Source organism: Sinohyriopsis cumingii, chromosome 14 (genome assembly GCF_028554795.1).
Source record: "Sinohyriopsis cumingii isolate HCF-2022 chromosome 14, ASM2855479v2, whole genome shotgun sequence".
In the NCBI taxonomy this organism is placed as follows: Eukaryota; Metazoa; Mollusca; class Bivalvia; order Unionida; family Unionidae; genus Sinohyriopsis; species Sinohyriopsis cumingii.
The window spans coordinates 89712721-89736410 of record NC_142974.1 but is presented as its reverse complement, the minus strand read 5'-3'; the positions used below and the strand labels follow the sequence as shown (position 1 = coordinate 89736410).

The 23690-nt window shown below is 36.5% G+C and overlaps 1 protein-coding gene across 1 annotated transcript in view; it reads left to right on the top strand.

The window, feature by feature from the left end:
* LOC149784341 (uncharacterized) overlaps nucleotides 1-23428 on the top strand; it is a 33181-nt gene extending 9753 nt beyond the window's left edge. Inside the window, exons 5-10 of the mRNA XM_089933255.1 lie at nucleotides 3754-3895; nucleotides 9502-9671; nucleotides 11098-11205; nucleotides 12157-12216; nucleotides 21555-21612; nucleotides 23281-23428. Coding sequence (XP_089789381.1) covers nucleotides 3754-3895; nucleotides 9502-9671; nucleotides 11098-11205; nucleotides 12157-12216; nucleotides 21555-21612; nucleotides 23281-23406 — 664 coding nt within the window. The 3' untranslated portion in view covers nucleotides 23407-23428. The remainder of the gene's footprint in view (nucleotides 1-3753; nucleotides 3896-9501; nucleotides 9672-11097; nucleotides 11206-12156; nucleotides 12217-21554; nucleotides 21613-23280) is intronic.
* Nucleotides 23429-23690: the final 262 nt, after the last annotated feature.

The window sequence follows — 23690 nt, the reverse complement described above, 5'->3', positions numbered from 1 at the left end:
AACACTTCCCCCCATAAAGATAAAGAAAGACTTATATAATAATGCTTTCTTTTTACCATATATTAATTATGCATGAGGTTAAAAAAAATAAGATGAACTTTTATGAATTATACACAGTGTACATGAAATAATACATTTCTATACACGGGAAAGTGCATCTGCTATTAAATTATCTTTTCCCTTGATGTGCCTGATGTCAGTATTTTATTCCTGTAACAACAAACTTCACCACCTTAATAGTCTTTGATTTTTATTTTTCATCTTGCCGATAAAAGTAAGGGGGTTGTGATGACTAAACACAATAATCGAAGAAGGAGCTGAACCAATGTAAACTTCAAAATATTGTAATGCCAGTATCAAAGCCAAACATTCTCGATTGTTGAATAATTTATTTGGTGCTTATTTAATATCTTAGAACAATAGCACACTGGATGATAAACACCATTTTTGTCTTTTTGAATCAATGCTGCTTCAACCCCCACATCACTTACATCAGCAGACAGTTTAAATGATTGGCTGAAATTCGGAGCTGTAAGAACTGGCGCTCGTTTAAGTAAGACTTTTAACTTATCAAAAGCCTCCTGACATTTTTCAGTCCAAAGAAACTTGTTTTTCTTACTCAATAAATTTGTCAGGGGTTCAGCAATTATGGAAACATGGAACAATGTTTCCGATAGTATCCAGCCATACCTAAAAATTGCATCAGTTGCTTTTTACTAACAGGCACTGGGAATTTAGAGATAGTCTTGACCTTAGCATATATAGGTTTTACTTGTTCATGTCCCACGATATGTCCAAGAAATGTTACACTTGCACGGCAGAACTCACTTTTGGATAAATTAATTGTCAAACTTGCATCAGTGAGTCTGTCAAAGAATTGCTAAATGTTCTTTCCAAATGTCGTTGTAGATGATGACATCATCGATGTAAGTATCACAATTATCTAGACCAGTGGTGATCACATTCATTAGACGTTGTAAAGTACTTGGCGACCCTTTCATCCCAAACGGCATCACTTTATATTGGTAAAGTCCATCTGGATTCATGAATGCCGAAAATTCCTTTGCTCTTTCCGTCAGTGGAATTTGCCAAAATCCTTTCAGACGGTCAAATTTGGTGACATACTTGGTATTTCCGATCTTATCAATACAGTCATCGTTTCTTGGCAATGGAAATAAATCTGTTTTAATTACACTGTTCACCTTCCTATAATCAGTGCACATACGGAAGTTTTATCTGGTTTTGGAACAAGTATACATGGTGAACTCCAGTCACTTTTACTGGGCTCTATAAAATCAATCTCCAGCAAATATTGAATTTCCTTTTTCAAGTATTCCTGTTTGAGAGGGTTCATCCTGTACGGCTGTTGTTTCACAGGTTTGGAATTTACAATTTCAGCGTCATGGAAAAGTTTGTTTGTTCTTGTAGGAACATATGGGAATAAGTGCTCATATTCAAATAATAAATGTTTAAGTTCATTTCTGTCGTGCTCTTGCAAATGTGAAAGTTTCTGGTCCAAATCTTTCATAATTTCTGAATTGCGAAGATTTTTCACTCCAATATAAGTAGAATCCGATGATATTCCTTCACTTAAATCTTCATTGACTCGGACAGGTATAACTAAATTAATTGCATTAACAAAGCCGCACTCTACTCCCTGAATAAGAACACTTTCATTAGAAGAAGAATTCTCACAAAAAGGCAAAGTACCTGACGATAAAAGACTCTGAGAAGCTCCTGTGTCCCATAACATTTTATTAGGGATTTGATTTGCCAAATAGAGTGATATAGAACCCTTCAATATGAATGGTTCATTTTTCTTCATAATAAAATCAGAATGGGGTTTATTAGACCCAACAAATATATTGCTTTCAATACATGACCGTGACCTTAACCTCTTAGAAATAAGAGCATTTGAAATAGGTATGTCTTGATTCTGGTGCCTATTTTTCAATTTGTAGCAATCAGAAATAACGTGTCCTTTATTTCTTGCAATAGATACACGTAGGAAGAGACAAGGATCCTTGAACAAGTTTATCTTGAACAAGCTTATCTGAAAGTTGTGCCAGATTGAAATTTGGGCATCGGCCCGTGTAAGGCTTTGATTGGCATATAACAATATGTTAATTGCTAGTTACTTCTTCTATCAGAAACCACTAATGTAACCAAGCCCAGAAGAGGACTTCAGCCGTTGCTAATAATTGCACATCGTAAACCTCTACACGATTTCTCAAACATGGCTGAGCAGACATTGATAAATTTAGCAGCAATTTAGGTTTCTTGCGCAGGTTCGGATACAAGCGTGACACATTCAGTAAACCTGCGTCTGGAATCATCCATGATTCCACGCTGATACTGTATATCTATACAAATAATCGTCCATGAGTCCACGCTGATACTATGTATTTATACAAATAATCATCCACGATTCCACACTGATACTATATATTTATACAAATAATCATCCATGATTCCATCCTGATACTATATATTTCTACAAATAATCATCCACGATTCCACACTGATACTATATATTTATACAAATAATCATCCATGATTCCATCCTGATACTATATATTTCTACAAATAATCATCCATGATTTCCACACTGATACTATATATTTATACAAATATTCATTCCCTTGATTTCGCACAGATTCTATATATTTATACAAATAATCATCCACGATTCCACACTGATACTATATATTTATGCAAATAATGCATACCTGCTCCTAAATATTGGCGCCGTTGTTAAAATTAGAAAACCCTTTCATTGTTTTCTCCCAAACAGCTAGATTTGACAAAACTTTGACAGAGAACGCTATTGAATTATAAACTCTGATACTTGTATAAAAGCATGATGCCATTTTGCAATGCATTTTTACGCCGTAAAAAGAAAGCTTTAAAATGACTTCTTCTCACAAACTAATGAACTGAATTTGGCCAAATTTGATAAGTCATTCAAATGTTTGTGCAAAGGATGTGAAGTCTGGTCACATTATAACAAAAACAAATACTAAAAGTGACTTATGTCGAAAACTACTTAACAACATATGATCCGATTGGACAGGAAGCACGTGCCGGTATGAAGGCCTCGCAATGTTACACAAATGATGCTGATCCACTATTGATCCACACGGTGCTACTTAAAATAATAATAAAATCTTTAAAAGATCTTTTCGGAAAAATCGATCAAAAGGATCTGACGAAATTTCTTACAAAGCATATTGTCACAAAATCGTTTAAATCTCCAGAAATGCTGCTCTCTCTCCCCCCCCCCCCCCGTTATTAAAAAATATTGTAAAACCTTTAAACGCTAGAGAGCATCAGACAAGCCCGTTTATGTTTGGACTGCTCCCCATGCTAATGGATATTAGGAACCTCAGGCTCACGTGGGCCTCATATTTTCAAATGAGGAAACATTGCAAAAGGATGGTAATCTTGCCGTATTTACTTAAAGGAGTCGTCTAATCTTAAAATCTGTAGCCGAAGGATTCCAGCAATTTCGTATACTTCAATATATTATCAGAGCATATATTAGATTATCTTCAGACGAAATTAAAATTTAAGAATTTGCGCCCATTAGAAACTGGGAAACATTATTTGAAGTATAGAATGTGCTCATTACATCTTATAGTGAAAAGAGGGTATAGTGTCTATAGTATGTTTATTTCTGCTTCATGAAATTCCATCTGTTAAACACTTACACGGCAATATTACAGAAAATAATATACATTATATACTTTCCAGGGAAGTTATAGGTGAAAATGTGGCACGATTTGTTGTAGCCAATGTTTTGTTAGCCCTCCATTACCTGCACGGACATGGTATAGCACACGGGGACGTCCGGCCAAGCAAGGTCCTAATTAATTTTCTCGGTCAGCCAGTACTGGTAAGTACTTAGGAATAAATGTAATAAAATTAAATCTGTTAATATTCCTAGAAATCTGCATTCCGTCTTCAAGAGCGTTTTCTAACATCAAGTATGCATTATTTATAACTTTAACTATTTAAACTAATATCGTGAACATTTTCTATTAAAGCTCAGACTACTTAAACTGGTGTGTGTGTGTGTGTGTGTGTGTGTGATTTGGATTTTTGACATAACTTTAACAATTTACCAGTCATATCTTCAGTGTGGCATTTATAGTGATGTCTAGCATTATGGCATCATGCCGCAGATATTTAGGATCATGTCCCACCCAGTCTCATTATCCTGACACCAGGCCGACCAGTTCTAATACTAATCTCTTAAGGCTGAGCTCCATGCGAGACAGCTGCTAGTATCATTTTATAAGTCTTTGGTATGATTCGGTCGAGATTCGAACTCGCGACTTCCCGCATCTGATGTGGACGCTCTGACCAGTTAGACCACCGGAGCGGTCACTTAAATTAAAGTGATATCGCAAAATTGTTTTTGTAGCTCAAAATACTGAAGCCGATAGGGGCCCCAGGTGGTCGAGTGGTCTAAACAGCTTGCATTTACCGATCACTGCCATCTCACCTCTGTCCGCAAGGGTTCGAGTCTCGGGCTCGGCCAAGGTGGGTATACGAGAAAGCTTGCCCGTTACTGTTTGTTGGTTGGTGGCTCTTACCGCGTCTTTCCCGGGTTCTTTTTCTAGCAGTTATGTTGGCCGCCGTGTATAAGCATATCGTAAGTTGAAAAATGGCGTTAAACCCACAACAACAACTGAAACCAATGTCGAGAACGTGTTCTTTATTACAACTGTAACTAATGAAACTGATATAGAGAACGTGTTCTTTATGGCTCTAACTACACACAGCCTATTTAGTAATGCACAGTTCAGTACAGGTGGGTAGGAGATTGTACCATGATTGTAAACAATGGTCAAACGTCATGGTAATAGTGATGTTCCATTTCTTTCAGTTAAGTAGTATTTAGCAGTAAGTGTGAAAGAATAACGTATAATAAAAATTATACCATTTTGTCAAGAAACTTTGATGCAGGGTACAGCAGTATGGAGACTGTATGTAGTGAAAATGTAAAGCCATTGACACTTATGAATAATCCATTTAGTGGCAGGGAGAAGTGGATTTTGTATAAAACTTGGAGAAACTGAACATGAGTTATTCGTCTGCACCTGCGGTTAGCAAATAAAATGGATTCTAGTCAGTCCTGAACAACCTTGACAGTAGTCCCTAAACAGTTTACGATGAAGACAGTAACAATTCTCCATGTATGTTGGTAATAATAATAACAATAATGACAAAACTTTAGTCCCAAAGATTAGGATAATCCCAAAAATGAATACTCTGGAATATTCGTATTCTCTGCTCACATGTATTACTATTTATGCTGAACTATCTAGTCCACCGATATTGGTATTTCAATTGTCTATACTTTATTAATTACTGAATCCACACAGGGCCGGCCTTAGGCCGATTGGATCGATTCGGGCCCCGCGCTCACAGGGGCCTCGTGCATTAGTAATTTTTTAAAAATATATCTAAGGAGAGAAATTACTTTTAATGCGATGGATGAAAATTTCAAGTTCAATATGATATAAAACTTGTTTAAAAGTTTATTTCCGAATTCCGTGCTCATAGGAGGTCCCACGAGTCAATCGAGGGGGTCCAGCCAAAATTGTCCAAATTGGGCCCCGCTTTTGCTAAGGCTGTTCCTGAATCCGAGATAAATAAAATCACTACCTTGCTATCCTAATAACACTGGTTTATAAGTTTTTAGAAGTCGTCTGCTTCAGAGATAAAATGTGCTATTTATTATGGATATTGACGTACTGACTTAAAATATGACAATTAAAATAACTGATTGGCTACTGTTTCCAAGATATCTAAATTTTTACATTTTACATCCATGTATACCGTGTGGATAGTAGAGTTTTAATCATAAATTGTAAACCTAGGTCTTTTATGTGTTTATGTTTGCTTTACCTGATAATATTTCATTTGTCTTGTTTATGTAACACTTCAACAAACCAAATGGCTTATAAAATACAATCTATTATGAAACAAAAGACCAAGAACTATTATGTATAAATAAGTAAACATTTGAGTCATTATTTAGTATCTACTTGGCGCTTCTTGGCTTGTCTCTTGTATTTATTAATGGAGCATCACTTGTCACTGTCCGGCAATAGTCTGCAAGCATTGGTGGGCTCCATTTGCCCTGATAACGTTTCTCTTGTACTGCAATGTCCTGGTGAAATCGCTCCGCGATTGGGTGGAAAAAATATAGATGAGCAAAATATATTTCTTAAGTGACACATTGCAACCAAGGCTTTTGTATGCCTTGAAGAGGTTTTCCACCAACTCGCTGTAGTTGTCTGCCTTGTTGTTTCCGAGAAAATTTGCTGCCACTAACTGGAAGGCTTTCCATGCCGTGTTTTCTGTCCATTGCAGTGCACGGTCAAATGCATCATCTCGAAGAAGTTCACGAATCTGAGGACCATCAAAGACACCTTCTTTTATCTTATCTTCACTTAACCTTGGAAATTTTCCACGTAGGTACTTGAAAGCTGCTTGTTTTTTTTTCCATGGCCTTGACAAAGTTCTTCATCAGACCCAGCTTGATGTGCAAGGGTGGTAACAAAATCTTCCTTGATTCAACAAGTGGTGATGCTTAACACTTTTTCTCCCAGGCTCCAATGACTGTAGGAGTTCCCAATCTCTCATGATATAGTGGGAATCTCTCGCATGACAATCCCATTTGCAAAGAAAACAGCAGTAGTTTGTGTATCCAGTCTGCAGACTAAGCAAGAGAGCAAGAACCTTCAAATCGCCTCAAAGCTGCCACTGATGTTGATCATAGTTTATGCACATTAAAAGTTGTTTCATGTTTTCATAGGCTTCCTCCATATGGACTGCATTACCAACTGGAATTGATGGCAAAACATCGCCATTATGCAGCAAAACAGATTTAAGACTCGTCTTCGATGAATCAATGAACAGTCTCCATTCATCTGGATAATGAACCATGTAGAGGTCTTCCATCACACCATCAATGTTGTTGCAAGCTACAAGATCACCTTCCATGAAGAAGAATGGGACAAGATCCTTTTGACGGTCACGGAACATGGAAACCTTAATATCAACTGCCAGAAGATTCCACTGCTGTAGTCTAGAGCCAAACAGTTCTGCCTTACTCTTGGATAGTTCCAAATCCCTGGCAAGGTCATTCAGTTCACCTTGTGTTATGAGGTGCGGTTCAGAGGAGGAAGATGGGAGAAAATATGGGTCATGTGACATTGATGGTTTAGGACTAAAGGTTTCATCCTCTTCTTCCTCATCTGACTCAAGTGAGAATGATTCTGGTGCATCAGGAACCGGCAATAATTTACCGTGGGGTAATAGGCGTATAGCTGATGGAATGTTTGGATAATGCAGAAGTACCAAATGCTGATATGATATGTTGGCTCTTTCAAAATCATTTGCAATGCAAAAAACATATAGTTCCTTTTCGTGTTCAATCACTTGCGAAGATTTGTTGCACAGCATATGTGTAGGGCCCACCTCTTGTCCTGATCTCCAATTTTGCAGCCAAAATAAAGGTGATAGACTTTCTTAACCATAGTGGTTATACTTAGCTTTTGTGATGCAAAAGTCACTTCACTACAGTCATAGTAGACGTTATATGCATTGTTCACGCAAGTACGAGGTATCTCACTTTGGCTAAACAGAAATATGTCCCTTTTCAAATTAAAACCCTGAAAAATAAGAGAGCACGACAGTGTATGATTTCTAGAGCTGATATAGGGCAATTTGTTCAGCAGAGTGATGTGAGCTTAGCACTGATTGCATCATCCATGACTTGTAGGAATAACATGATGCAATTCATATCATGTATCACGCAATACCAGCTGCATATTGCATCATTCATTGTTTTGCCTAAAAGGCATCTTCTGTCAAAACCCAGTCATAGATTTATTCATAGATCCAGTCAAAGATGTCATTTTAGTCATTTCTGGTTTAAATTGAGATCCCTTCCCTTTGTAATTCACTTATCCTCTTCCATTCCCAAGTCAAGGGTCAGATGCTTTGCTGTGATTATCTCCGACGAGACCAAGTTGTTGGCGGGACAAAGGTGACCTAATGATGGTCTTTGAAGCACCTGTGAGAAATTTGTAGTGCTTGCAATTGAATGACACACGTGTAATGGTGTTACATCACGAAGATGAAGTTGGTCCAGCGACAGCCAGTGTGCAAAAATAAGGAGCTCCATAAAATAAAAAATGACTGTGGGGTCACATTGAAACTTTCTACGACAAAGTTAAATGAAAACGACTCATTGTGGCTAACTCAAGCACAACTTAATCACCTCAATGCGGCAAAACAAAATAACACATCAGTGACATTAAAGTTGACGAAGTCAAAAGTGACGCAAATATAACGACTGGTAGAATATTTTGATTTCTCACAGCGATTCCAGAGTTTCTACCGGCTGCTGATCCTACAATTTCGAAATCGACTGCTTTAGTAGCCGTAGTAGCCCTATCCGAGATGACTTTGAAAAGGCTGCGGGAGGCCGCACTAGAACAAAAACGATTAAAACCAGGTAATAAGAGACTCTGATGAGTCGTCTGATTTCTTCAAAGACTACGTCGATAATGTTGATGCTGTTACAAAACGTACATGTATGCAAAGACTGTCCAGGTGCTGTCAGCAATGGCGTAATCTATGTAGCCTCAGATGTACGAAATGGCATGTCCACAGACCGCGGAATTGCCAGAGATAAAAATATTCCCTCGGAAGAGAATTTTTCATTATTGCATTGCGGCTGTACCAGCGGGAAAAATGCTTGGTTGTAAGTGTGCGTTTGGCAGCCCAGTAAGGCCGGCCTGTCGAGCGATTAATCTTTGCAGTAACACTATTAATGGAAGAACTGTGATGGCTTTCAAAATTACCGATGCGAAAAATAATCACAGCGGAATAACGGCTGAGAAATGAATTCACGCAGAAAACCGCTTTACTTGCAAAATATAAACACGCGTGTGTGGTCGCAGATGCTATTTGTGGAATCACCGCTGCAACCACCCCTAAACTTGGTGTTTGCTGGAATTGTGACTACGGCACTATATCAGTAGTAATCGGTGTCGCAGGTGGGGCTGTCAAGATAGTTTTGCAAAGGGCTGCATCAGCGAATACAAATAAATGTCTGTTCAGAACTACCATGTTATGTTGAAATTGTACCCATTCGTTGTCAACTGCATTCTGTTTAATTATTAGCCAACAAGTATGTAAGTATAACGCAACACAGTCACACACAAGTTACGCTGCTCGAAATCACTATGAATCAAAAGACTTGTAACATTTACGCTGGTTTTACAATAAATTAACCATACTACCCATACTTTACTCTTGTGACTAAATTTGCATGTATAGACAATAACGAATAAATGTATAAATGTATGTTTATGCCTGCTTCCATGCTTCCGTCTCAGAGCACATAATACATGAATAAAGAGAGAGAGAGAGAGAGAGGGTGAGTACATGTTACATGATACAGTAATCTACCTGCAGGGAGGACTTGAGACCGTGTTTTGGCCTTGCAATCAGACTTTAATGAGACGGAGCGCAACGGTCACTAAAATTGGATTTGTAGCTCCAGAAATTGTAAAGAAATCCAAACCTAACTCAGCGTCTGATGTGTTTGCAGTCGGGTGCCTTGGCTATTTCATTGTTACAGGCAGGTAATGTGATCTATCTATATATTTATTGCATATGTGGTAGTCATGTAATATTATAACTATTTTATTAGTCCCTCTGCCATCATTTTTATCTAGCCACCTTTGACATCGGGATCTCTTTGATGTCTACGTGTGCTATTTATATTTAATTGTGTACTTAACTTTTTTCCAAGATTGATAATGTAAAGAGAATGTTTTTTAACTTGTGTCCATGATTGTCAGTTGTAAATAGAGTATTTACATACTATTTGAGTTCCGAATGTTCTAGAACCAGTATTGTTTGCAATCAGATTGTAAGTTTGCGTTGGAATGATTCACATCTAGGTCAAGTAAAAATGTATATAAATAGGAATTTTATAAGCAAATAAATCACTCCTGCTCTATATCATTCTGTGTGAATCCATGATCAGTTTGTAGTTATGTTTTTGACGTCAGATATGATTCGAGAGCAATTGTCTTTTTAAAGTATTCATTGGAACAACAAAAGTGCGCATCGACTTTTAAACTATTATTTTTGCTTTGGATTTTTGTGAACTTATTCAAAGACATTCTGGATTGCATCATTGTGTTATATCGGACATTCGAGACTATTTGAATTCATTCGGTACATTCTATAATTTTTCGACTTCTGATAGGCCATTGAGGATTATTTAGAATTTAACTCACACTATTGTAGTATTGAAGTTTCATTTTTGTACTGTAAGGGAAAATGGCTTTTTGATTGTACTTACATGGTTTGGTTTCATTTCTTTCTGTTACATATTTTGAGACCTAAAGTCGTAACATTAATATTTCGTCACTCCTTTGCCTGTATTTCTCTATTTTACCCCAAACAGAGTTTGATGTCGGACCCTTTAACTCATGATTCAGTATTTTTATACCTTCATTTTCTGATAACCAACGCACGTCTAAATCTCTTTTGGACGTAACGTGTCAATTCATGACTAGCTCATTTGGGGCCGGGTAGGTTGGTTGAGGCGCTGTCTTTTAGCGTTATGACCCTAGGCCATACATTTTTCAAATATATTACCTGGTACAATTTTGGGAAACGACAGCTTAGTACTCGTTGGATATGTTTGTCCCCCATTTCATAGGAGGTTTTTATGTAAGATCTACTCGCACCATTCCATAGACTAATGATGTCATGATTTCTGGAGAAAATACACGTATACGTTGAATGGTACTCATTATTAATTTTTTCTAAATCGATACGATATAAGATAACGGTTTAGTAATATATTTACTGAGCAGAAAAAGGTTAATATATTAGTGACACATAAGAGAATGACTTTTCTAGTATGTTTTGCAGACAATATTAAGTCGTAATTAGTGAAGTAGGGAAAAAAGAAGTTTGAACACACGGATGTCTGTCCAAAACAGCACAAATACAATTTCACTGAGTATATCGTATCCTTTTCATCATCATCAGATATCCCTTCGCTACAAAGAGAGAATTACTCTGTTACAAGACAGTGCCCACTTTTTCTATCAACGATTTCTCATATGCGGGGGAACAGTTTCTTGGAGCATGTTTACAGTAAGTACAAAATCAGTTTATAGAAATGAACAGGCAGTAACCAGTCATTCTCGCCAGTGCCAAGACAGCAATCTCCCACCAATGAAGTACCGAATGAATTCTTCCCTTTTAAGGACGTGATCTATATTTACATGTACCTGTACAGCTAGTACCGAATGAATTCTTCCCTTTTAAGGACGTGATCTATATTTACATGAACCTGTACAGCTAGTGGACGAAAGAGCAAGCCCTGACTCGGAGTCTGCTTGAAAATAGAACAGCGAATCGCATTTCAAGCTACGGTTCCTATAGATAAATGTGCCAATACACGGTTTATTAAGATATGCTTTATTATGCAATATTAACCTCAGTGAAGTTTAAATGTTAGACTTTTGTCCAGTCTCTGTGAATGTCAAGGTCACTACGGGGTGCTGTCTTCGAAAAATAGTTATGATTCCTTTGACTCGTCTTTGTCTTGTAGAAAAGATGTAGTTAAGTATAGGCATTTATATCTCTTTTTTATTAAAAAATTGCAACAAAACAGTCACAGGAGTCTCTAATCAATCAAAGATGAAATCAGCGTTGTATTTTTAACCTTTTATAAGAAACCTTTTGTTAAAAACCTTTTACTAAGTATTGCTCTCTTTACTAGTATTTCGGTTGTTTTATTTTGTGTATAAGGTTTCTTGAGGTTTGATGAACTAGGTCAGATATTTTACATGCTTTTAAGTTCAATGGTTTAATCCATAGAGGAAGTATGATTGTTAAATTTGTTGATACTTTTGTGTACTGTACTATTGTTTGAAAGAGGCCTGAAGGAATGTCCTCTTTTCCAAAACTAGTGGGAAGGAGGGCTGTATTGCATGAGGACATAAGAATCGACAGTTGTGAAAAAGAGGGCGTACAGAGTCTTTAACTATGGCACTACTATTAATTAATGTTCATGTACAAATTTCAATGTGTTCTTTGCAGGAAACGGAGAGCAAGGAGAATCAAACTGGATAGTGCGCTGAGGAACATCCGCAGAAATGAGTGAGCAGTTGCCTTGCTTTATGTTATCTATTATTTTCAAACTGTTGACAAGTAAATAAATAAAAAATTCTCATTAGGTTAGAGACCCTGCAAAATACATTTGCGGGTCTTATCAGAGACAAACTAGTTAATACAATCAAACGACCTGTTACATTTTGAAATGGCCCAATTAAATGGATAGTATTATGATACTAACAGTTTTGTATTTTGGTTTTACAGATCAAGGTTTAAAACTTCTCTCCTCCCTTATAACTTTGTCCTCAAGGTCACGTGTACATGTACACGGCCCAGGTGGACCACAAGGTCCAGAGGCACGACAAGTGTGGCGCGAGTACTTACATTGGAAACAACATAATCGGTACACTGACTGGTTATCCTATCATTTTTCCCTCGAATTCTTGTTTATAACCTCACTTAAAACTCTTGCATCCACCATCTGCATCCTTTTCCCATAATGTTCCATAAAATGCTCTATGATTAGTGAAAAAGCGTTCGTTTAAAGCTGAATGCGTTGCACGTGTTAGGATCTTTTGTATTGCTTTCATAATATTTTGGTTGTTTGCTGATAATTTTTATCCAGCTCTTATTATGTCTTCCACAACATTGATTTCGTCCATTATTATCTGGAGAATATACATTTGTACGGATGTTGTCATTGACTTAATACTAACAACTCAGGCATGCTAATTGTTTAAGCCATCGAGTGTAGCTTTTTGTCGATACCAGATGTGTTTATGGACTTAATACTATCAAGTATAGGCTGAGGACGATTCAGGTTGATTCAGGTTGATGCCATGTTGTGTTTTTTTTTTTTTTTTTTTTTTTTTTTTTTTTTTTACAACCGGACAATGTCTGAGAGCGTTCTGATATAATCTGGTTGAGCTGATTCCATACGTTTCTTGGACTTATTTTATAGAAATGGATCCATTTTACGCAACTGTCTGCGAAAGAACGTCTGCTTGTTTTCTTGGAATTTGTATATTTTTTATATTTAAAAATTAAATTATTCTACTTTTCTGCCTTTAAATGAGAGCAGAATTGCCGGTGGTTCTCCTTTTACTTTAGCCGAGGTGTATAACTTGATAATTGTATTGAGACTGCTTTGTGTATCCGCGATAAGTTTTGAATAGACATGCATTAGTAAATTCAGCCGTGATGATATTATTTTACCAGCGCCGACAATCATGATGGTTCATGTATACGGACACTCACCTACGTTTGTACTTCACATATAGCGCGGTTCTCTTGGTGATTTCGTCTTGCAGCTGTTGTTCCGGTTTGATTATTTTTTTTAGGATAGCACTGAAGGTATATCATAGCTTTTGAATTAATAATGTAATCTCGAAGCATAATTGCTCAACAGGTTGGTCTCGTAAAGGTGCAAGACGCACGTGCACTTCTAACCGATTGCCCATTTTTAACAGTACAGCTACCATACGATAATGGAAAATATATGCCTCATAAATACTTAATTCTCTGACGATTGTTTGTTCTGTGTAGCCTAGTACCACGTTCATATAGAACCATATTGATTGCACCTGTTCTTAGTGTCTTAAACGATAGTTCTAGTCTTGCCCAATAATTGATTACACCGACAAGTGCGTCCTTGTTGAATAACAGTCGAGATTATTCTCTTCATAGTCTAGTTAATATTGGTTTAACATAATTACACGAGAATGCAGCCGGATTGGATTTGTCGGTGAATTCCAGTTCATCGTTGAATAAACAATCAATGAGTGTTTTAATTCTTGGCTTTGCAATCAACGACCGGGTGTTTCCACGTGCTAATGCAATGATTGTAAACTGGCTTCTAGTTGGTATTAGCACAACTGGATGGTTCCAACTGTTGATTTCTATTTTACCTTTAACAAAGTTAATTTTCAGTGTATACGAGGGTTATTAACATCGTTTTCACGCAGATATGCAAGTGGAACGAAGTTGCTATCAACGGGCATATCACTGGTCACCAGCCATCACCCTGTTGATAAATTTCTCAACCTCATGACCGAGGTCAGAATCCATTACCTATATTTAATAATTATAGGTTACTGCATTTGTATGAGAAAATATGAACGAGCTTTTCGAATGGAAATATTGCACAACCATGGGACTTGCAGTATATCCATCCGACAAAACGAACTCTGCGAACTGTCATTCCATTTGATATTACTCGTCTTCAAAACACCAAGTTTATCTTGACAAATAACAACTTCATCTTTATCAACTCTAGAAAGATTCATAATATCAGCAAGTTCATCTTTAGTCGCGTAATTCGACAGATCGATATCATCTTTTTTTCTTGTCTTTGATAGAAAAAGATCTTCCGTAAATATCAACCATTATAATTTAAAATCTGTTTAAAACGTCTACTTGTATAATCGTGCACGACCTTATGAGGTGGTGATGTTGATTTCGATACAGGCTCGAGTACAGCAATTACTTCACGACCGCATATTGGCGGATCTGTTATTGTTTGTATTGGTAATGTTGAGTAACAGATTGGTGTTGACAACGCCAGAGTTTTTATTGTGTTTACGTAATTTATAAATTCTTTTGGTGGAGCCAACCCATACGAATCAAAATAAACAATTCCAACTGGATCAATCGCGTATGCAACCCATTGAGTACCGCGGTGAGAACTTTCGTCAAGATTAAAGATATCGATTTCCATATTATTTGGTTTGAAAGATAACTGATCACGCATAAAAACACCTCTAAAATGTTTGGTATTTAATATTTAGCAGCATTAAGTAAATAAAAAATTTGACATTGGAAAATTACGCTTTGTGTCTAATGAAGTGTTTATGGATGTTTCAGACATTTTACGTATCTTGTTCCTGGTAATCTTAGACGTTTCCCTCTTTTTAAAATCCTTTTCCTGTTGCTTTCTTTAGTGCCAAACCATCAGCGCTTCCAACAGCACCAAGTGCGTCTTCTTTTGCAACCGCATGTGCGGCAGCGGCAATTAATGCTGGAATAGCTGCTAGAAGTGGAAATATACCACCTGTTTTAACAATATATTTAATCGCACCCGCGGAAAGATTGAGTTTAACACCTGTCTTTGATTGTTTATCTTTATTAAAGTTTTTAAGTTGACGTTCTGATAATGATAATTTATTCGGGCCAGTTGCGATAAGATCTCGCTTTAGTGATATTTTTATGCCGCAGTTTTTTTCTGAATTTGATTGAAGTTTTTTAATCTAACACTAACATGCTGATAGTCATTATAAATATCGTGAGCTATATAATTACACATTTTGTAAACGATGTTACATATTTTCAACTGGGGCATCAATAACTCTCATTCGTCCACCAACACCTTCAAGTAACAATGATTTGTCGCTGAGTATAACAGCAACTGCTCTGTAATTAACACCAGCGCCTGGATTTACACGAGCTCGAAAATGAATATCAACAACAGATTGTCTACATAAATAATAATAATAACAATAATAATAATAATAACAATAATGAGGACTTTGTATAGCGCCTAATCTTTAGAAGCTCTAAGCGCTTTGCAACATTAGACAACACATATAAGATAAAAAAACATAATGCTATGATTACAAAAACAAACATCATGAAATTAGAAAACATTAAAAAACATGCTGAGAATATTTAAGGTAGGAAATATTATTCAGTCTTTAAGCTTGTTCTTTCAGTCGAAATAAGTGAGTTTTGAGAGACCTCACTTTGTCTTTGTGTCTAAGTTCAGTGGGCAATTCATTCCACGTTGCTGGGCCCTGGTATGCAAATCAAGATGTTCCAGTGAGAAGTAATAAATCGGATGCAGATTTCTAAAATCTAACTATGATATTTGTAAACCGGTATCTATATTTTGATCACGTCCCATAAATGTCATTAAACGATGATATGGTAGTGCTATATAATTAATTTCAAAATTTAAGGTTATATCTTCGGATGGTTCTTGATGTCCATTGATCCGTAAAGAAACTTCACTAACTGTAAAGTTGTCAAATATCGTATGACTATGTTCTTGTTTATCTAATCGATCAGCATTTTGTAAAGCGATAAATGGTATGCCTAGGCGCAGAAACTCCTTGTTGTGATGCAATATGCCATGTAAATAACCCATCAGTATTACTCTGAATTCTATCTGTGGTCATTTTTAACCATGATAATAATGATTTACCTCCTGAATCCTTTAAATAAAGTAATCGTTGTTCCTCAGCAATTGTTGGAGTCATCACTGGCATCAATAGTGAAAGTTTAAATAATATTACTTTACCAACGGCACTTGGTCGCCAAATAGCATCAGTATCGTTACCTTTTCTCACAAGTACAACTGTATGTTTCGCTCCGAAGATAACTTTTTTGACATTTCTACAAAATCCAAAAATGTGTGATTTTGGAATAGCGCATGAATAGCTTCTACAAACATCCTTCAACTTTAATTTACGTGTAGCAAAACCTAGGTTATAATTTGGTCCAGTGTTAATAATCATGTTTTCAGCATTAATATCAGCAGCGCCTGCAATGTTTCTTGGTCGTCTTATATCATACTGGTTACTTTCAGAATGATCCGCGTTATCCTTTCGCAAACGTCATTGACGAACCAGCTGATCTTGTATAATCATCTGAATATCTTGCTAAAATTATTATCGTTGTAGCAACATCAACATCTTTTTGAATTGTTTCAATCTTTTTTCCGTCAATCCTACACGTAACGCTATCAAACAACGCCATAATACCATTGTCAAAAAAACAAAACAACTAAAACATCGGCTCCATATACTGTATTAAGAGGGGGCATCTTTTACAAGCTCTCCTTCTACTTCAATAAATGCTTCAGCAGTTAAGAAATATATGCTTGTATCTTGAACATGTAGTTCGATTCTTCTTCGTGCGTTAGATACACGTGCGTCATAAGAATACTATTAATAATCGTGTATAGATTCATCTTTGAGAACTAGTGCGTCTATGTCGAACGCTGGATCGGATATACGCTTGAACATTTTATTATAACAATGGTCGTCTAACACGAAGACCATTTCCTGACATTAAACTTTTATTTGTCAGCATAATTTCATTAGTCAATTTTGTAGGAACAACTTCATTAACAGCCATTTCTGCTAGATTTTGATTTGCAGCTTGATTTATTATTTTACTGATATTTTCAAGCATAATTTCAGTACAGGGCAATTTTACTGGTGGTTGTGATTTTCTTCGCATTAATCGAGCTAATCTTTCTTTGATTGCTTAAAATGCTTTACCGGCAACATTACCAACAGCACCAATACTCTTATCTCGAATAGCGTCAATATCCTTTATTCCTAATTGTTTTGCAATCGGTATTGCTTTTGGAACTATTCTTCTAAATAAACCTTGAACAACATCACCAAGTCCATCTCCGTAAATCGCTTTATAAGTAGGTAATCGTGAATTTACTACCCTGACCATGATCGGTCCACGTTGAGCATTATGTATAATCATCTTATTTGTTATTCATTTATATAATCGGAGGATAATCCTAATCTTTAGAAGCTCTAAGCCCTTTACAACATTAGACAACACCTATAAGATAAAAACATATAATAATATTATTACAAAAACAAACACCATGAAATTAGAAAAACATTAAAAAATAAAAAACATGCTGAGAATATTTCAGGTAGGAAACATTATTAGGTCTTTAAGTTTGTTCTCTTGCAGTCGAAATAAGTGAGTTTTGAGAGCCCTCTTGAATGTGATCACTGTGTCTTTGTGTCTAAGTTCAGTGGGCAATTCATTCCACGATGCTGGGCCCTGGTATGCAAAAGAATGCTGTCCATATGACTTTGTTTTGATAGTGGGAATAATGAGTATACGATTGTCAGAAGAGGAGCGTAAGTATCTTGCTGGTGTGTACACATGGGTGAGGTCGGATAGGTATGTTGGACTAGAATCCGACAGTGAAACGTAGCACAGAGAACAAATTTTGTGTTTGATTCTGGATCGAATGGATAGCCAGTGTAGGGTACAGATCAGCGGGGAGGTGTGCTCTGATCGTGGTACTCTAAGTATGATCCGAGCAGCTGTGTTTTGAACTTTTTGAAGTTTCTGGAGTAGATAATGAGATGAACCAGACATAATTGAGTTACAATAGTCCAGTCTTGAAAGTACTAATGAACATACACGTGTTTTAGTGGCATCAACTGAAAGATATTTGCGAATTGAGCTGATGCGTCTCAGCTCAAGATATGCAGCCTTGCATATGTTCATGACATGTTGGTACAATGTGAGAGTACTGTCCAGAGTAACACCTATGTTTCGTACTGATTGTGTGAATTAAATGTTGGCGTTGCTGATATTTATTGTTTGAGGTAAAGGATGTGAATGAGAAAGTCTTTTTGTTGTGATCAGACTGGCCTCAGTTTTAGCATCATTCATCTGCAGCTTGTTACATCCATGATTTCACATCAGAAATGCACCTCTCTACACCTTGGATGGTAGCATCAACTTCAGTTGGGTGCTTAGATTTGTATATTTGGGTGTCATCAGCATACAATTGGTGAGACACTGGATGATGATCTATGGCACTTGAGAGCGACTGAGTGTACATAATGAAGAGAACAGGTCCAAGAACAGACCCCTGTGGAACACCACAACATAGATCAACTGGGCTGGAGTGTATTCCATTTGCAGATACAATTTGTGTCCTGTTGACCAAGTAGGACTTGAACCACAGTAAGGCTGTATCATGAATGTCAAATACATGCTGGAGACGGTGAAGTAATACATCATGATCTATTGTGTCAAAGGCTGCAGACAAATCAAGGAGGGTGAGGACTGTAATGTTTCCGCTATCCAACGCAGAGAGAATGTCATTAACTACTTTTAGAAGAGTAGTTTCAGTACTGTGGCAAGGGCGATATGCAGATTGTACATTGCTAAAAAGACTGTTTGAATTTAGATGAGATACAATCTGGGATAGAACAACCTTTTCTAAGATTTTTTTATATGAATGGGAGATTAGAAACTGGGCGGTAGTTCTTTAAATCGTTATGGTCTAGCGTTGGTTTCTTCAGCAGAGGCTTTACAATGGCAGTTTTGAAAAATGATGGGAATTCCCCGGATGAGAGAGAGGTATTAATAACATCCGTTAGTGAAGGCAATACTGGATCTAAGCACTCAAGCAGCAGTGATGTTGGAATTGGATCAAGTTCACATGACTTAGGTGCACTTTTCATCAGGATTGTACGTACGAAATCCATAGAGACAGTTTCAAATGCTACTAATGGTTGCCGCTCAAATTCTGTATCCAAACTGTATGGTGACGACGAGTCAATTGAAATTGTGGTGTCAAGCTTATCTCTAATGGTTTGTACTTTGTCATGGAAGAAATTTGCAAACATGTCCGGAAGGTCGACTGGAGAGAAGGTAGTTGGAAGTGGTGTTGATTTGTTCCTTGACATTAGCTTGTTAGCAATCTCGAAGAGCTCTTTGCAGCTGTAACTTTCCATGATCTTAGTAGTGTAGTGGGCTGATTTCGCTGCATGGACTATATTTGTGACATTCTTCTTAGCGACTTCATAGATTTGCTTATGAATAGTGAGTCTGGTGGAAAGCCAGAGCCTCTCAGCTTTACGGCGGTCTCTTTTAGCAATGCGAAGCTGGTCCCTAACACTGCTATACCAGTGATATACGAAATATCCATTTGTACCAGATTTTACGACTTATATAACCGGGATTGTATCCATATTTTAAAAAAAATCTTCTTTTTTATTAATACTTTCAGCGGCAAGTTTTGATAATGTATCAACGTCTTTAATATCTCTTTTTATAAAATTAATACTCCCAATGGTAAATGTATCACTCAGTATGCCTCTACTCTCATCTTCGTCGTCTTGTCTTGGTTTTGATATGTGACTTTTTATTTCGCCTATATCAGCACGAACTCTGCCAACACCTTCAAGTGTTTCTTCAGGAGGAGGCTGAGAAGCAGCTCTTTCAACCGGAAGTTCTCGTAAAATATTTTTCATTTGTTTAGTTCTTCTCGCTATCGCTTCAGTTTGTTCAGCAATTTGTTTTAACGTAGGAAGAAGACCTTCAGTGGCTTGTACAACATTTTCAGTAACTTTTGTAACAGGCTTAAATAATTGTTCTGAACCTTCTGCAAATTCAACTTGAGATTCTTGTCGTTCTTGTAGTTTTCGCCGGACAGAATCACGAACAGGGAAAAATTTCTTTATTACTTCTAGTCTCTTTCGAGCTAATCTAGCTGTGTAAGATTACTTAGTTGGTGGCATTCGTGCTATGATAATGATTTAATTATAGCAGCAGGGAGGGTGCGACCTCAAGTTTAGTCCAATTTTGTAAGGTACGAGTATACGTTTATATTTTCAGTTCGGGAATAAAAGCAAAATAAAAAGTTGAACTAACCCAATTAGAAAAGCCTCCACTGGTGATTAGAAGGCTCAGTCTTTTTTTTACAAAGGCTTATTTCATTTTTAGACCCTTCAAAAAAGTGGTCTGTTCACCTTCCCTGCTGCTACATTTGAAATAACGCACACAATGTGTCAATACATTTTCAATTTAATAAATATGTGATCTTTATCCTTATATACATGTTAGTTGCCAAACATTTTTTCATTATGCACATACTAAAACGTTACTTTCTAGAGTCTGTGTTGTGTTTTTGCTTTTGTCATAGTATGGCACTTAACTAATGTAGTTTTCAATAATCGATCACGAATCTTTAAGAAACTTAGCTTGATCAAGTTATAAAATGGCACTGCCATACGTATGTTGTTACATTACCGATTTTGACCTGGTTTTTCCTTGAGCGTCCTACTACGAAGGACCTTCAATCTGCATTGCACTACAGACGATGCCTATCCGCCTTTTAATTCTGCCGCTATATGAAAAGCAGCACATCTTTCACATGCTCATTTTAAAAAAAAGAAATAACAGAACAAACAAGCAGAATCACGGAAATTGTAATGTCAAAATCAACACTTTATTTCTCCATAATCTTGTGTAATCACTTTCGCCAACTATGATACGTAAGGTTGTAATATAAGAACCTGCAAAATCCCATTCTTCCCCAATCGTTTAACTCCATTATGTTTATGAATAATGATACTAAAATTACACGAATGTTCCTTTACTACTAGACTTATCTGAATCTAAATTTACAGAGAGTAACATTTAACCTTTTGACTTGTTGACCTATACTACTAGACTTATCTGAATCTAAATTTACAAAGAGTGACCTTTAACCTTTCGAATTGTTGATCTGTGCAAAGCTACGTTGCTCAATCTGAAGCCCAAGCTAATCTTGGTTTATGCAATGTATTTTATTATAGATATTATTATTATTATTATTATTATTGCAGATGGTTTGCTAACTTTGATGTTGGAGCAGTGTTCCAAAATTCTCCAATTATTGCAGCCGTGAGTTTATTTCCAACTAAAATAAAATGCAAAGATGTCTTCACGACTTAAATGTCAGCATGCAGATATAGGTTGAAACGAGTGAGAGTAAAATGTTTCAGATACAGGCTGAACATTATTATTATTATTATTATTATTATTAGTAGTAGTAGTAGTAGTAGTAGTAGCAGTAGTAGTAGCAGTAGTAGTAGTAAATTGCACGTTTAAGAGGTCGAATAATCTTTTGACAGTTCATTTTTTCATCTTAAGTTGCGATAGGTGATAATTAATCTTTCCTTTTTCAACTCTGCTACAACAACTATCAATACAAACTCTGTTACAAGGCACATCAATACAAACACAGCTACAACTCCTGGCAATACGAACTAATCATATTGCAAAATCAATGTGAATGCAACAAGTTTAGATTCAACATCATTGCGATGTGCACAAAAGGGGCTTTGTTGTTCAACAAGGAATTGGAACAACATGGAAGCATACCCGGTGATCTCGGCCAATTATGGGTTTTACTCATCAGGAATGTCATATTTTTATGGGTTTTACTCATCGGGGATGTCATATTGTTATCGGTTTGACTCATCAGGAATGTCAGATTGTTAAGGATTTTACTCATCGGGTATGTCATATTGTTACGGGTTCAACTCATGGAGGATGTCATATTGTTATGGGTTCAACTCATGGAGGATGTCATATTGTTATGGGTTGTTACTCATCAGGAATGTCATATTGTTATGGGTTTTACTCATCGGGGATGTCATATTGTTAGGGGTTTTACTCATCGGGGATGTCATATTGTTATGGGTTCAACTCATGGAGGATGTCATATTGTTATGGGTTTTACTCATCAGGAATATCATATTGTTAGATGTTTTACTCATCGGGGATGTCATATTGTTATGGGTTTTACTCATCGGGGATGTCATATTGTTATGGGTTTTACTCATCGGGGATGTCATATTGTTATGGGTTTTACTCATCAGGAATGTCATATTGTTAGATGTTTTACTCATCGGGGATGTCATATTGTTATGGGTTTTACTCATCGGGGATGTCATATTGTTATGGGTTTTACTCATCGGGGATGTCATATTGTTATGGGTTTTACTCAGTAGGGATGTCATATTGTTATGGGTTTGACTCATCAGGAATATCATACTGTTATGGGTTTGACTAATCAGGAACGTCATATTTCTAAATTTTAAATAGCTGGCTCCTCTACCGTAAAACTTTAATCAGTATTTTGAGTAGTGACTATTTTACTAGAAATCGATACATGCAGCCATTTGATTGGTCATAATACCTTTGAAAAAGATATGAACATGAAGAAAGTTTTGGAACGAACATATCTATTATTTATTTTTATTTTCATGCCCCTCCACCCCACTCTCCTTCCCGACAGTAATAAGGTGCACATAGTAATAGCTATTACCATCTGTCATACCTACGTCTGATGAGGTTCTTCATCTGTATCACTTTATTTTGCACTTTGGTGGACCATTTGTGTTCCACGATTCTAGTTTTAAAATGGGCATTCTATGCTATTCACATCGTTGTTGATATGGAAATTATGTATTAGTAGTATTCACGTATAGTTAGATGGGAAGGAATATATAGACTTCTGCCTGAAGCACTAATTTTCTTCTAAAGTATAATTTTTATTTGTTGTAGATCGAATGTATAAACAAGAGGACTACACTTACACCTTACGAGAAGAGAGTCTCTGTCACAAGCTGGGAAAACAACATTAATTTCCTTTACCCGACACTGCAAACTTGTGATACTGCCATATCCTAATTCATTAATAAACAGCTCTTTTTAAAACAAATTTGGCATCATTTCTTTTATGAAAATGTGACCTTGCTTTGACATACATACATACATACATACATACATACATACATACATCGCCAGGTTCCTTCCAGTGTTTCATTATATCTGGAGTTTGCACTAGTTTTAATCTTGAATTGTTTCCTGGGTATAGAAGACATGTAATATAATTCAAGATTTAAATATTTGCGACTGGAATACTTGATATGTTTTTTTTTCTTTCTACAGATATTTCGATGTTTCGAAACTCG